General features: G+C 46.4%; 1 protein-coding gene across 10 annotated transcripts in view; it reads left to right on the forward strand.

The window, feature by feature from the left end:
* Positions 1 to 13,871, forward strand: part of RFX1 (regulatory factor X1) — an 82,324-nt gene that overhangs the window by 62,927 nt on the left and 5,526 nt on the right. For 7 of the 10 annotated variants that reach the window (XR_014787997.1, XM_084835844.1, XM_084835838.1 and 4 more), the window contains 3 exons: positions 1,077 to 1,285; positions 1,463 to 1,616; positions 13,186 to 13,231. Coding sequence is in view for 8 of the 10 variants with exons in the window: in XM_084835844.1 (XP_084691970.1) it covers positions 1,077 to 1,285; positions 1,463 to 1,616; positions 13,186 to 13,231 (409 nt within the window). In the remaining 2 variants the exon portion in view is untranslated. Of the gene's footprint in view, positions 1 to 1,076; positions 1,286 to 1,462; positions 1,617 to 11,330; positions 11,504 to 13,185; positions 13,248 to 13,871 lie in introns of those variants that run through there. The other 3 variants (XR_014787998.1, XM_084835841.1, XM_084835840.1) reach the window with 3 other exon arrangements.

The raw sequence follows: 13,871 nt of genomic DNA on the forward strand, positions 1-13,871 counted from the left end.
TTTGTGAGCCCACCTAGTCTGGCTGTCTCCTTGAAACAGTGATCAGCCATACGCCTTGGGGAGCTCACGATCAGGGCACAAAGGCAGTAGCCTCCCATGCTTTTGTTTGTTCCCAGAGGGATCTTCCATTCTTAGCATAGCTTCGCTCGGTTAGCTGTGATGGTTAATAGGTGTTGATAGATGGCTCAGTGAATGTGTCTAAGGCGGTATTCTCCAACTTGGTGCCCTCCAGATGTTTTGGACTTCAACTCCCATCAGCCTTTTCCAGTATGGCTAATGGCCAGGAATGCTGGGAGTTGTAGTCTAACACATCTGGAGGGCACCAGGTTGGGGAAAGTTGAATTAGATGTTACATGTACACATGAAACGTGCTCCAAAAAGCAGCTTCAGGAAGGGTGTGTATGTGTGCAATAAGAAGTGTGGGGAGCGGGTGCTTAATCCTTTTCCCTCTGCCACTTCTCTGCTCCAAATTATCCCACTGCCTCTCCCCCACCCCACCCCTGCCCATCCCTCTGGGTCCCAGAAGCACATTCATCCTCAGCTAACTAGACATTCCCCTAGATGTGCCCTGAGCTAGTGGCCGTCACCACATCTTGTGGCAGATAGCTCCAGGCGTCAACAGTGTGCTGTGATAAAGGCTGCTGCTTCACAATTATGAACACGTTCTTCAAGGTAGCTGGTGCCCAGTGGGGACCAACAGGACAGTGCAAGTATCTGGCTAGGACCATGCTGATCTAGGATAGCTCCCGCTGCCACGGTCGCCAGTAATCCTTCTCTTCCTCCCTTTCCACCAGTTGGTGGCCCTCCCTCTCCAACAGCAGATGCTCTGGGAAATCTGGGCTCTGTGGGCCATCGGGATCTTCTCCTTGGCTCAGTCGTTAGGGGGACAGAGCTTGCCTTCCTGGCTGTTCATCATGTTTTGGCGGCCTTTCCAATCCCACAGTGCCAGCTTGCTTTGGCTCCTCTGTCTCTTAAGCTCCTTTAAGCAGCTTCTGATGGGTCCACGGCTTGTCCAGCGGAGGAGCAGCAGCAACCTCACTGAAGGTGCCCCTCTCCTTCTGCTTGCTGCTCCTTAGGAGCAGGCTTCGTGGGTATGTCGGTGCGAGGATCGCGTGGTGCAGCGCCTCGAGCAGGACTTCAAGATGACTCTGCAGCAGCAGAACTCTCTGGAGCAGTGGGCAGGGTGGCTGGACGGTGTCGTCAGCCAGGTCCTCAAGCCCTACCATGGCAGCCCCAACTTCCCCAAAGCTGCCAAACTCTTCCTCCTCAAGTGGTCCTTCTACAGGTAAGTGGAAGGTGAGAAGCTGAGTGTCAGGCTTGGTCCTTGGATACTATCCAGCACAGCCATAGACTCCTCCCTGCTGTTCAGCTTCTGTGCCCTGTCTGTAACATGGGATGACTAATGAGCCATTGTGGTGCCGCCTGGATGCTAACTCCTGCCTTGGGCTCCTTTTCTTCCTAGCTCCATGGTGATTCGGGATCTGACCCTGCGGAGTGCGGCCAGTTTTGGCTCCTTCCATCTCATTCGCCTCCTCTACGATGAGTATATGTATTACCTGATAGAGCACCGTGTGGCCCAGGCCAAGGGCGAGACTCCCATTGCTGTCATGGGAGAGGTAGGTCTCGGGGCCTTTAGACTTGAGGCTGTAGAACCTGTGGGGCTCCCTGCTTAAAGAGCTAGATCCTTGGTTTGGGAGTCAGGATCAAGAGGGGGCCTCTAGCTCTGTGCCCAGCCCCATGTGGACATCAGGGAGCTTTGGGATATATGACTGCTGTGTCAGAATATTGACCCCTTTAGCCCATCATGGTCTTCTCTGGCAGAATCTGAGGCATGGGTCTTCCCCAGCCCAGTCTAAGATGGCAGGGATTAAATCTAGGACCATTGGCATGTGCTATACTGCTCAGCTACATAAGACTGGGACTGTATCTCTGTTTGGATGTTGTAGTTCCTTCTGGGCTGGGACTCCAGATGCTGCTGTAATGCACCTCAGTAAAGCCAGAGCATAGTAATACATGAGCCATGCCTACCCATGAGCCATGCCTATCCATGACGCTACCCATGAGCCATGCCTACCCATGACGCTACCCATGAGCCATGCCTACCCATGACGCTACCTATGAGCCATGCCTACCCATGACGCTACCCATGTTCTTCGGGGTCGCTGTGCATCACACATATGGGCTCTGTACCTGTTGGAGCCTCGATTCGGGAAACTTCTATAGCTGAGGAATTTTGGCGGGAAACCCTTCCCCACCATCCCACTGCGCATATTCCAGCGGGTTCCTGCTCAGTCCCTCAGTTCTTTGCTATTGTGGTAGTACTTGACAGAAGGGACTTCTTAGTCTTGTGACTGTGTGCTGAGAGGATTTTCCGTGTTTTTTTCCTACTTTCTCTTCATTCTTCCTCTTCTAGTTTTTCTGCCTTTACGGTTATCCGTTTTTGGTTTATTTTTGTTGGTTCTTGGTTATAGGCGATCGTTTGATCATGTGTCGTCTTAGGGCGTATGGCCGTTAAGGCCCCTTTTCGGAAGCGTGTTCACTGTGGGGTTAGGGTAAACTGCCTCCCACAGATGGTCACTCACTGTGCCTGCTCTGTCTGGGTGAAGGACATATTATGGAGACCTGTCACCATTGCATGTCATTTAGCAAGCAGGCTGAGAAAAACTGTGCTGACAGACTCAAGGTGATTCTTTGGGAGAAGGCTTTGAAGGCAGTGGATGTCCCTAAGAAATCTATGGCATCGGGGATAGATCGGCCAATAACCATGGCTAAGGGAGCAGATAAGCCCCCTCCAAAGGAGATTGTCAAGAAAGCAGCGACTTCACCTTCTCAGTCAGCTCTGGCTCTAGCCATGAGCCGTTATGCCCTGCCAACTCCAGGCTGATCTCTGGCGGTCTCTCTAGCAAGACATCTGAGACACAAAAAGTTGATGAGCACAGAGTATCTTCTCTGCTCCCTCAAGCAGAGTCTTCTAAACATGACGAGATAGAGGTTTGGAGACTCTTCTTCTTCCCCAGGGGAGGACTACCAATCTGACTCTTCGTCGCCTGATGGGGTGGTATGCTCTCAAGATCCATCCTCACCTCTGGAGGACATGGGACATTTTTGGGAACAAGTCTCAGTCACTCAACCTTGAGACTCGACAACCAGTGGAGAGAGCTAAACTTCCGGTATTTGATATTCTTCATACCAACTCTAGTGCTCCGGTGGCTATTCCCTTTCTGTCGACCTTACTCCAGACTGTGCAACTTTCCTGGAAGGCACTGTCCTCCATGACTCTCACTTCTGAAAGGCTGGAGACCATGTATAGGATTCAGGAGAAGGATGTGAGATTTCTGTTTACTCATCCTCCACCTAGCTCGGTTATTGTGGGGTCATGGCCAGGAAGATCTAATTGGGTTCAGACTTCTCTAGTAGACAAGGAGGGTAGGTGATTGGATGTAATGGGCAGGCGTATATACTCTTCTGCTTCTCTTGGTTTATGGGTCACAAATTACCAAGCAGCCATAGCAGGGAGGTTAGCTCCCTGTGTGACTACCTTCCAGACAATCAGCGTGAGTTGGTGCATGTATTTCAGTCAGAGGCGACTAAGCTAGCGAGGCAACAAATTAACTCTGCTTGGCAACAAGTCAGTTGTGATGCCCAGGCGATGGTGGGAGCTATAGCGCTCCGACGGCACATGTGGTTGAGACCAGCAGGCCTCACACAGGAGGCGCGCACCGAATTGAAGACCTTCCGTTCGACGGTGAAGGTTTATTTAACTCTAAGGCTGATGAAGCCATGGATACTATCCAGAAGGTGAAGACCATGGCATGGAAAATGGGACTGTCGCAGGCTCAACTGGGTTTTATTCCTGTTATTTTGTGGTACCCCGAAAGGACGGTGGGCTTTGCCTGATTCTGGATCTCAGAGGAGTCAATGTGTTCATTCCACCCAAAAATTTCAGAATGACTACATTGACTTCGATTCTACTCTTGCTGCAGAGGAGATTGGTTTGCAACCATTGATCTGAAGGATACATATTTCCATGTTGCAATATCAATCAATCAAAGCTTTTATTGTTTCAACCAGAGGTTACAACAAGCAAAATAATAAAGATAAAACATACATAAAAGAAATCACACAAATCATATTTTTAATTTCCTGCAAGGTCATAAAATTAGCTCTATGCGATTGGGCTGTGAGAGCAAAATTGGCCAATGCCAATAAGACTGTCTTACTTTTGGAAGTAAACATATAGTGTATTCTGTGTAAATCGGACCAGCTAGACTTTTTTTGGAAGAAAATGATGCAAATATTTAGAACGAATTCGGGAATAAATAGGGCAGTAGAATAAGTAATGAGGCAGATCTTCCACTTTGCCACTACGGCAGGGGCAGAGTCTCGAGGCATAGGGAGTCTTGTTAAAATGCCCTTCTAAAACTGCTGTTTTTATTTGCTCCATCTTCAATCGTGTGAGAGCGGATCTAAGATGAGGGTTTGTAATTAAAATCAGATAGTGTTCACATTCAAATTTAAGCTTGGTTTTTGCAAGCCATCTTATTACTAGACAGTGAACAGAGATCCGTTTGGATAGAAACACTGTAAACCTTCTCCTTAAAAACCTCTTTGCTATGGGCAACATTCAAAGTGGTAAAATATTTAAAGGAAAAAACATAATAATGAATGTAAGAAATTAATGTCTGAAACCAGGATAATGTGTTTGATGGGCTAACTCTCATTTGTTCTAAAAGGCACAGTTTAGGAAATCTAGTTGAAGGAGAGAAAAAAATCTTGAGCCAATAATTAAAGGCCCTGATGACCATGATAGATTTAACTGGTATTACACCAGTTTCTGAACGTAAAAATGAAGCAGGGATACACCTTGTCAAACTTAGAATTGTTCTCAGCAATTTGTTTTGAAGCATTTCCATATAATAGGAAGACTTCAAAGCCCATAACTCTCCTCCATATACAAACTGAGAGATAAGTTTTGATTTCAACGAAATTAACATTGGGTGGATTTGGTAACCTCCCCTTGTATGCCAAAACTTCAGTAAACCATTTAGTTGTTGGTTTTTCTTTAATTTCAAGGATTTGAAATGAGCGTCCCAGCCTCCTGAAGCTGAAAAAAGAACACCCAGATAGCGATACGAGGATACTTGCTCAATAGGGTGGGTGTTTATTCTCCATTTGTGTAATGGGGATCTATGTCCAAAGACCATGACGTTGGTTTTCCCATAATTTATAGATAGTAGGTTTTTATGGGAATATTCAGCCAATGCTGATAGTAATCTCCTTAAACCTATCTGGGTATATGAAATGAGAATCAGATCATCAGCATAAAGAAGAAAGGACAATTTCCTTTCTTCTAATTTTACTGGGAAATAGAAATCACCAGTCAAATCAAAAGCTCTATCATTTACGAATAGATTGAAGAGAAGAGGGGCCAGGACACACCCCTGTTTAACTCCTCGAGATACTGCGATATTATCTGTCATGTGTCCAGCAGTAGAAAATCTCACCTGAATGTTTGAGTTTTCATGCAACAGTTGTAATAGAATCAAGAGCCGTCGATCTAAATTTAAGTCTGCCAGTTTTGCCCATAACCTGTTCCTATTAATTGAGTCAAAAGCTGCTTTGAAATCAACAAATGCCACATACAATTTAGATTTTTTTAGATTTTTGTACTTATTAACCAGGTGGTCTAGTACAAAACAATGATCCATTGTTGAATAACCCGCTTGAAAACCAGCTTGTTCTTCTATAAGGATGTTATTTTTGAAGGCCCAATCCTCCAGTTTGTTCAGCAGGTGTCTAGCATATAATTTGGCTGCAGTATCAATAAGACTAATTGGCCTATAATTTGAAGGGAGATTATGGTCTCCTTTTTTGAAGATCAGAATTACAATAGAAGTATTCCAACCCTTTGGGAATTCCCCAAGTAGGTTTATATGATCGAACAATTTGGCCAAAATAGGCAGCCACCACTTGATGTTATGTTTGATTATCTCTGCTGGAACATAGTCTTCTCCTGGGGCTTTTTTAGCTAGCATTATATTAATTAGTAACTCTTTCTCTTTATGGGATACGGGGGGCCATGGATCTGTAGTGCCAAGGATGGAGCATAAAGGCAGATGTAATTGTGGGCTATCGGCATTAAATAAAACACTGAAGTGTTCCTCCCAATTTGTCTTTGATATCTGTGGATCTACATTTGCTATATCACCATTTAAGCTGTTGTTTACGATCTTCCAAAAGGCTGACATATCTTTTGTCTTCAAAGCAGTATCCAAGCTATGCCAGAGATGTCTTTGAAATGTCATTTTCTTATTTCTGATTAATTCCCGGTATTCTTTTTTCTTATTCACAAGTGTCTCAATTATTTTAGGGGAATGGTTAGACTATTTTCCTAGCATAGCTTCTTACTGCTGATCAAGCCTTTCTGCAATCCAGGTCAAACCAGCTTTCTTGGTATTGGTTGCAGAAAGCTCTACATTTGCCTCTGATCAAATTAGGCTTTAGAATACTCATTATATGTTGATACAGAGGTACAATGTTTGCTGAGGTAACATCTAATTGTAGTATATTATTATGAAGGGATAACATCTGTTCCGATAGGAGGGTACGATTTATTATATCCATTGTAATGTTATTCCATTTAACCCTCCTTTGACCAAGTAGATCGACACTGGCCTGGAACTCTTCACAGGCAAAAATCTGGAGGCTTCCATCTTCTCTAAAGAACTCGAACCTTAGAGGCTGGTGGTCACAATGGCCCGTAGGCATGACCTCAGAATTAATGAAGTTTTTAATCTTATTCAGAGGAGCACAGGCATAATTAATTATGCTTTGCCCCCTTATTGATAAACAGGTAAAGTTTCCTGGGGTATCTTTTGGATAGGAGCCATTCAAGATTGAATAGTTCCTTTTAAACAGAAACTCCAAAAAGTTGTAACCCTCTATATCGAGTCTTGTCTCTCAAGTTCTGTGGAAAGACAGCTAACAATTCTTCTTCATCAATATTCAGGTGGCCTGCTAACTTATTTTTGTTTCCTCCAATTCTAGCATTAAAATCTCCTACTGCTATAATAATAGCGAATGGGAATTCATTTTCTACGTAATCAAGGGCCATATCCAATTCAGTCCACTGCGTGTTAAAAGGGGCTTTTGTACTATGGGGTGGGATATAGACGTTAATTATGATTAGGGAAAAACTATTCCCTGACCACACCCTTACTGTCAGGAGGGATGGGGCAGCTTCCACTTCGATCTGCTCAATGTGAAGCTTCCACTTTTGGTTAATTAAGGTGGCAAGGCCACCAGCTGGATGGCCCTTGGAAGAAAGCTTTTTTGCAGGGAGAGTTCTAGATGAATAATCTTCTAGATAGATCTTGTTTGGTTCTATGTCCGTTATCCACGTCTCCTGGATGCAGATTATATCACGTTCCTGAAGTAATTTTAGGAATTCTTTATCCTGTCTTTGTGTGTTCCAGCCTACAGTATTCCATACTAAGAAAGAAAAACCCATATGTTTCAACAAATCTCGATTTGCTGGGATTTGTCAACTGGGAAACCAGGGGTCCGTTACTTTTTTACAGTCTAATGATGAAATAAATGGGTTCATGAGAAATGGAGTGCAGGTCAGTTTGTCCTCAAATAATGGAATACTGAGACTTCTATCTTCACCTTTACTTGAGTGGAGGGATTCAATCTTGTCAAAAAAATGTTGTGATCTGATCACATTTGATTGTTTTGGGGGGCATAGTGGGCTCTGTAAAAGTTGGTAGCTGGGGCTTATTTATGCCCAACTCTTCCTTGTTGAGGTATCTCATTTCTTGCCAAGCACTCTCACTATGTTTGGGACAAGGCTTGGGAATGTTGCTTACCTGTTGGGTTTCTTCTTCAGGTGTTCTACAATTGATTGGAAAGGGGTGGACCTCCACTTCCACCTGTACCGTACTACGGGATAGAGGTTTAGTCATTTCAGCAGCTATGCCTTGCTGTGAATAGGTGCTCTGGTTCTTGGCTGAAGATTGCTGATTTACTTGGTCCTGTAGTCCTCTCTCTGTCTGGGGGTAAGCATAATATTGGGTAGGAGGATTTCTCCCCATGGCTTTTGAATATTTCATAGAGCCAATAACAGTTGAAGGATCTACCGAAAGGGCAGCCTGTCTATACGAGTCGGAGTAATCCTTTGCCCCATCCTGGGAATTTAGAACTTCTGAGGAAACATTATCCATCTGGAGTTTGGTCATCAGGATCTCTTTCAGAGAGGAGAATCTCAGCAGGATATCTTCCTGAGCTGAGCGAGGGAGGTTACAGAAACTTTCTATTAATCCAGCCTCTTCTGGAAGAAAATATTCTTGTTGTAAATCTCTACCATTTGTAGAGGTCCCCAAGCTAGTGGTGCTTTGCTGTTTTCCCTTAGTTAGGGTGTTCTTGGGTAGATGGTCTGGGGATGCAGCTTTGAATTTCACATCTGGGGTCAGCTCCACTAGAATACTGACTGGTGGTTCAACGTGTATAGTATTTGGTAACTTTAAGATCTTAATACACGAGGGTCCCAAAGATATACTGGGACAGGTGTTTTGGAAATGCCTATTGATTCCTATGCCCTTCCTTACCAGCACATCTCTAGCACTGTATATTTCCACCGCTACCCTTCTTTGGGCAAAGGTTACAACTGCACGGGCTGAGTTATAATTGTAAAAGAGATATTCAACCTTTTCAATATCCCCTACTGTTTGGGGGATTGCTGTGAAAGATGAAATTAATTTTGAAAAATGTAATTCAGTCTGAGGCAGCTAGCCTGTTGGTTTTGGGTAGTTAATAAATACCAGGTTTTGTTGCATTAGCTGCCATTTCCAGGGCATGTTAGTCGACAAGATGTCTCGTGTAATATCCTGTCTAGAACTATCTGAAGGGACCAAGGTTACCTTATTTGGGAATTCAGCTATGGACCATGGGCATGTTGCAATAGAGAAGTTCAGCCACCATTTTCTCTGGCTCACAGTTGACAGTCTTATTTACCAGTACAGGGTGCTGTCTTTTGGGCTCGCTACAGCTCCACAGGTCTTCATGAAATGCATGGCTATGGTATGTGCCCATCTCAGGCTTCAAAGGGTCCAGATTTATCCTTACGTTGACAATTGGCTCCTAGTTGCTCAGTCGAAGGACCGTTGGTGAAAGACCGTCTTGCATACGTTGGATTTGTTCCCTCACGTTGTGTGTGAATGCAGAGAAATCATTTTTGGTGTCATCCCAAATTATCCAGTTCTTTGGAGCCTCCATGGATTCCCTGGAAGACTGGGCTTTCCTTCCTCGAGATCAAGCATGAGTGTTAGTCCAGCTTGCGACAGATGTTCTAGCATGCCATACTGTACGAGCCTACATGGTACAGAAACTACTTGGGCTGATGGCGGCTACAACTGTGGTGGGCCCGTATGCCCATCTTCGCATGAGAACATTGCGAAACTGGTTCATCAGGGCATTCGACCTGGGGCAAGATTCTCGAAGAGTCAGGCTACAGCTCCTTTCTGCTGTCAAGGCTTCGCTTCAGTGGTGGACGGTGTTGTCGAATCTCTTACAATGCTTGCCTTTCCAGCTTCCCACCCAAATGTTGACGGTCATGAAGGATGTGTCAGTGCTAGGTTGGGGAGCTCTCTGCAGGTACCTGAAGGTACAGGGACTATAGTTGAAGGCAGAGGCGAACAGTCACATCAGTGGCCTAGAGCTTCTTGCTGTCAACAAGGCCTTGAAAGCTTTCGAAATGGTCCTTCATGGTCATCTCATCCAGATCGCTTCTGACAACACAACAGTGGTGTTCCACCTCAACAAGCAAGGGGGGACTCATTCGATGGCATTAATTCAGCTAACGATACAGATCTTCGAGTGGTGGGACATCAACTTTATTGCAATTCATATTACAGGCGAAGACAACTCCCGGACCCATCATTTGACTCACTCCTTTCCAGTCTCCCACGAACGGGAGCAAGATCCGAGAGTGCACAACTATTTCTTCCGTTGATGGGGTCACTCCTCTTTTTATCTCTTTGCGTCAGAGGAGAATGCAGTGTGCTGCAATTTCTGCAGGCAAGCAGGCAGAGGTGCAAGGTCTCTCAGAGATGCCTTTGCCTGGAATTGGAGGGGATGTTTCCTCTATGTGTTTCCACCATTTCCCCTTCTCACCCAAGTGGTCACGAAGATGGAGAAAGACGAAGCGGAGGGCAACTTGATCGCACCATGGTGGCCCAGGCAGCATTGGTTTGCCAAGCTCCTCCATCGGTCCAGAGGGGATTATCTTCAGCTCCTGCCAACACCAGCCTTGTTGTCCAGGGACAGAGGCAAAGTGAGACATCCAGACCTACTTACCCTATGTCTCACAGTGTGGAGGATCTGGCGGGTGATTGAAGTGAAACAGGTAAGCTTATTCAGTCTGTTCTTGAGGCAGCTAGAAAACCTGGTACCAGAAAATCTTTTGTGAGGAAGTGGGTATGTTTTACTCTTTTTGCTCGGGACAATGACTTCAATCCTGTCCATTGTACTGTATAGGATATTCTGAAGGTTTTTTTCTTGTTCCATGAGCAAGAACTTAAAAGTTCTTCTTAGAGTTTAGATAGCAGCCATTTTGGCTTCCCGTCTTGCTAACAATATCTTCACAGTTTCCTCACATCCTCTGATGCGTCAGTTTGTGAGGGGAGTTAGAAATCTTGCTCCTCCTCTGAAACCTCCGGTGCTGGCATGGAGCGTGTCTGTAGTACTGCATGCGCTTACCAAAAACCATTTGAGCCACTTGCTGCAACAGATTATCATTTTCTCTCACTGAAAGTAGTGTTTTTAGTAGCCATTACTTCAGCCCGATGCTCTGGAGAATTATGTGCCCTTCGAGTGGACGATCCCTACTTAGGCTTTCATAGGGACAAAGTAGTACTTCGTCCTGATATTGCTTTCCTGCTTAAGGTGGTTTCAAGTTTTCATTTGGGTCAAGCTATAGTTCGTCCTGCCTTTTTCGTCTCGCCCTCAACAGCAATTGAACAGATGATGCACACATTAGATGTTCACAGGGCTTTGGTGTTCTATAAAGCTAGGACGGAGTCATTTTGTTGATCTCAGTGTTTGTCTGTTATGGGGGGATCAAAGAAGGGACTCCCCATCTCCTCCCATCGCCTGGAGTCTTGGGTAGTCCAAGCTATTAAGCTGTTGTATGAACTGCGGGTTTGGAATTGTCTGGTTCGGTGACAGTGCACTCAACCAGAGTGGTAGCGACATCGGTGGCATTTGAAAGAGGGGTACCGATTCCAGATGTCTGTCGGGCTTCAACTTGGTCAATCCCTTCCACCTTTGTCAAGCATTATCGCCTCGACGTTCAAGCCAGGAGAGGCTGCTCATTTTGCTGGATGGTGTTGTCTGATGTTCTTCGATGAGGACACCAACCCATGTCCTGGTACGTAAGCTTGTTATTCACCCATATGTGTAATGCACAGAGTCCACAAAGAAGAAAGTCAGGTTGCTAACCTGTAACTGGAGTTCTTTGAGTGGCCATCTGTGCATTCGCACAACCCACCCACCATCCCCACTTTGGTGTCAATGTCATGTTTGGTGTTGGTACCAGGGTTCCTTGGACTTAAGGGGGCCACAATTGGCGGTCTCCTGGGAACTGAGGGATGGAGCAGGAACCCCCTGGAGTATGCACAGTGGGATGGTGCAGGATGGGTTCCTGCCAAAATTCCTCGGCTAAAGACGTTTCGTGAATCGAGGCTCTGCACAGGTGCAGAGCTCCTATGTGTGAATGTACAGGATCTTTGACTACTCAAAGATCTCCAGTTACAGGTAAGCAATCTGACTTTCTATTAGTTGGTTGGACTCCGGCTCGGCAAGAGCTCTCTTGCCGCCTGAAGCAGAAGAACTTGTGCTGCCGCCGTGCAACCCCCCTTCCTTGCCACTGCTACAGTGCAACCCTCTGTCCTTCCCTGCTGCCGCCAGCCCCAGTTGGGAGAACCCCCACGCGGCAACAAAGGAAAGGCGGTGGGCTCTCCGGGCTAGGGCTGGCGGCAGGAGATGTCAGGGTGGACACTGAGCCCATAGAATCTCAGAGTAGTTCTGATGCTGAGGAAGAGCAGTCGCTCCTTCGGGAGAGGAGCGCGCTCCTTTTTTCCCAGGACCAACAGCTGACAGAGATTTCCTCCCACCCACATTCCTAGTTTAGAAAGCAGTCCAGGGAGTGACTCAGCACAGATAGCAGACTGGGGGGGATGCGCGGCGCAGATGCAGAGAGCGGTGCCAAATGGTTCGCGCTCGAACGGTTGCGCCCAGAGGATCCAAGGGAAAAGGGGAGGGATTCTCCCTAGTCCTTATATTCAGGGGTCTGCCAGTAATTGCCCTTCAAATGGGGACCAACTGTTCTAACTTAGGGCATAGGGATGCTGCTGCTCAGATCTAGTTGCTACCTGTAGAGCTGTTAAGTTGTAAAAGAAGAATAAAGCTTTGAAAAGAATCCCTTTGTCTGTGTCTGGACTTGGCTACTGGATTAGACTGAGAGCCCTCCAAGGAGCCCTTGACAGGAGGGAGGGTTGAGATCGCGGTGGCTCCGGGCTCTCGAGAGATCTCAGCACATGGCTGAGATATCACAAGATGTTGACCATGTGCCGAGATCTCATGAGAGCCCCAGAGCCCCACAGCAACAGAGGGCTGGCAGCTCCTCCAAACAGCCCTGATCGCCACTGTCGCACTGCAGCAAATGCCACAGCAGGAAAGTAGCTGGCAGGGCTCTCTAGGGCACCTGCTGGAGGTGGCAGTGGGCTCTCCACTCTGGGGCTGGGCTGGGGGAGCAGCGCAATTCTCCACTCTTCCAGCTCCTCTGCCTCATGCGGGCACTTCACCCTGCTTTATGGGTGGGCTGGCTGTGGTGGGACTGCCTACACTCATTTTGCAGAGGCCAAGAAGTCGTCATAATTCAAAGAGGGAGGCCCCCTTCCTCCTGAATTCTTAGGGTGTGAAGAGTGTGGATTGCTGCATTCTGGAGAGGAGAACCCCTTGCCTGCTCCACCCCCTACTCCACATCTGGGCCTCTGCCTGGGAAAAATAGCCATGTCCACCCGAATAAAGTTGCAGTGTGGGGTCTCTCTTGGGTAGAGTTCAGTTGCAGGCAGGGCCATTTGCAAAGTAAAGAACATCTTTGCTTATGTTTCTTTTTTTCTTTTTCAGTTTGCAAACCTGGCGAGCTCCTTGAACCCTTTGGACCCGGATAAAGGTACTGTCTGGCCCCTTGGGAGGCCAGTCACTTATTCAGGACTTTGTCAGCAGTAGATGTTAAGAGAACTCTGTGATCATTACTCCCCCACATATAAATGTGTGAGATTATATTGTTGTTCCCATTTTACTAGTGTGAAGAAGAAACTAATGTAGGGGGGCTTACTTTGAGGCTACTCACTTAGTTGAGTGCTGCACCAGGATTTGAGCCCAGATCTTCCAACTTTAAGGCATGTCTGCTGCCTAGGCCAAAGATGGGCAGGCTTCAGACTTGTGGGATCTATTTTTCTTTTTTTTTTAGTAGAACCTTGAGGTCTACCAGCCAAAGCCAGAGGCAAAATAGTGGCTGAGGTGGGCAGACATATGCTAAGAATTACGTACCCAGGTGTCTCTGAGCACATTTTGAGCCCCTGAATTTGTGATCACTACCAGAATCATACCCTTTCACACATTTGGAATTTTGAGAGCATGTTGTTGGCACTCTCACAAAATGACTGCCACTGGTGCCTACAGGCACCATGTTGAAGATCCCAGCCTTACAGTGCTGGATTGGTCCCCTCCACTGTTCATCTGAGGGTCAGAACACAGAATGAAATCAAGGACCTGCTGCACCCCGGGAGACCCACTGTGGAAACTCAGTA

This window comes from Heloderma suspectum, chromosome 2 (assembly GCF_057233095.1).
Source record: "Heloderma suspectum isolate Gila_16-S chromosome 2, 16-S_ref, whole genome shotgun sequence".
Classification (NCBI taxonomy): domain Eukaryota; kingdom Metazoa; phylum Chordata; class Lepidosauria; order Squamata; family Helodermatidae; genus Heloderma; species Heloderma suspectum.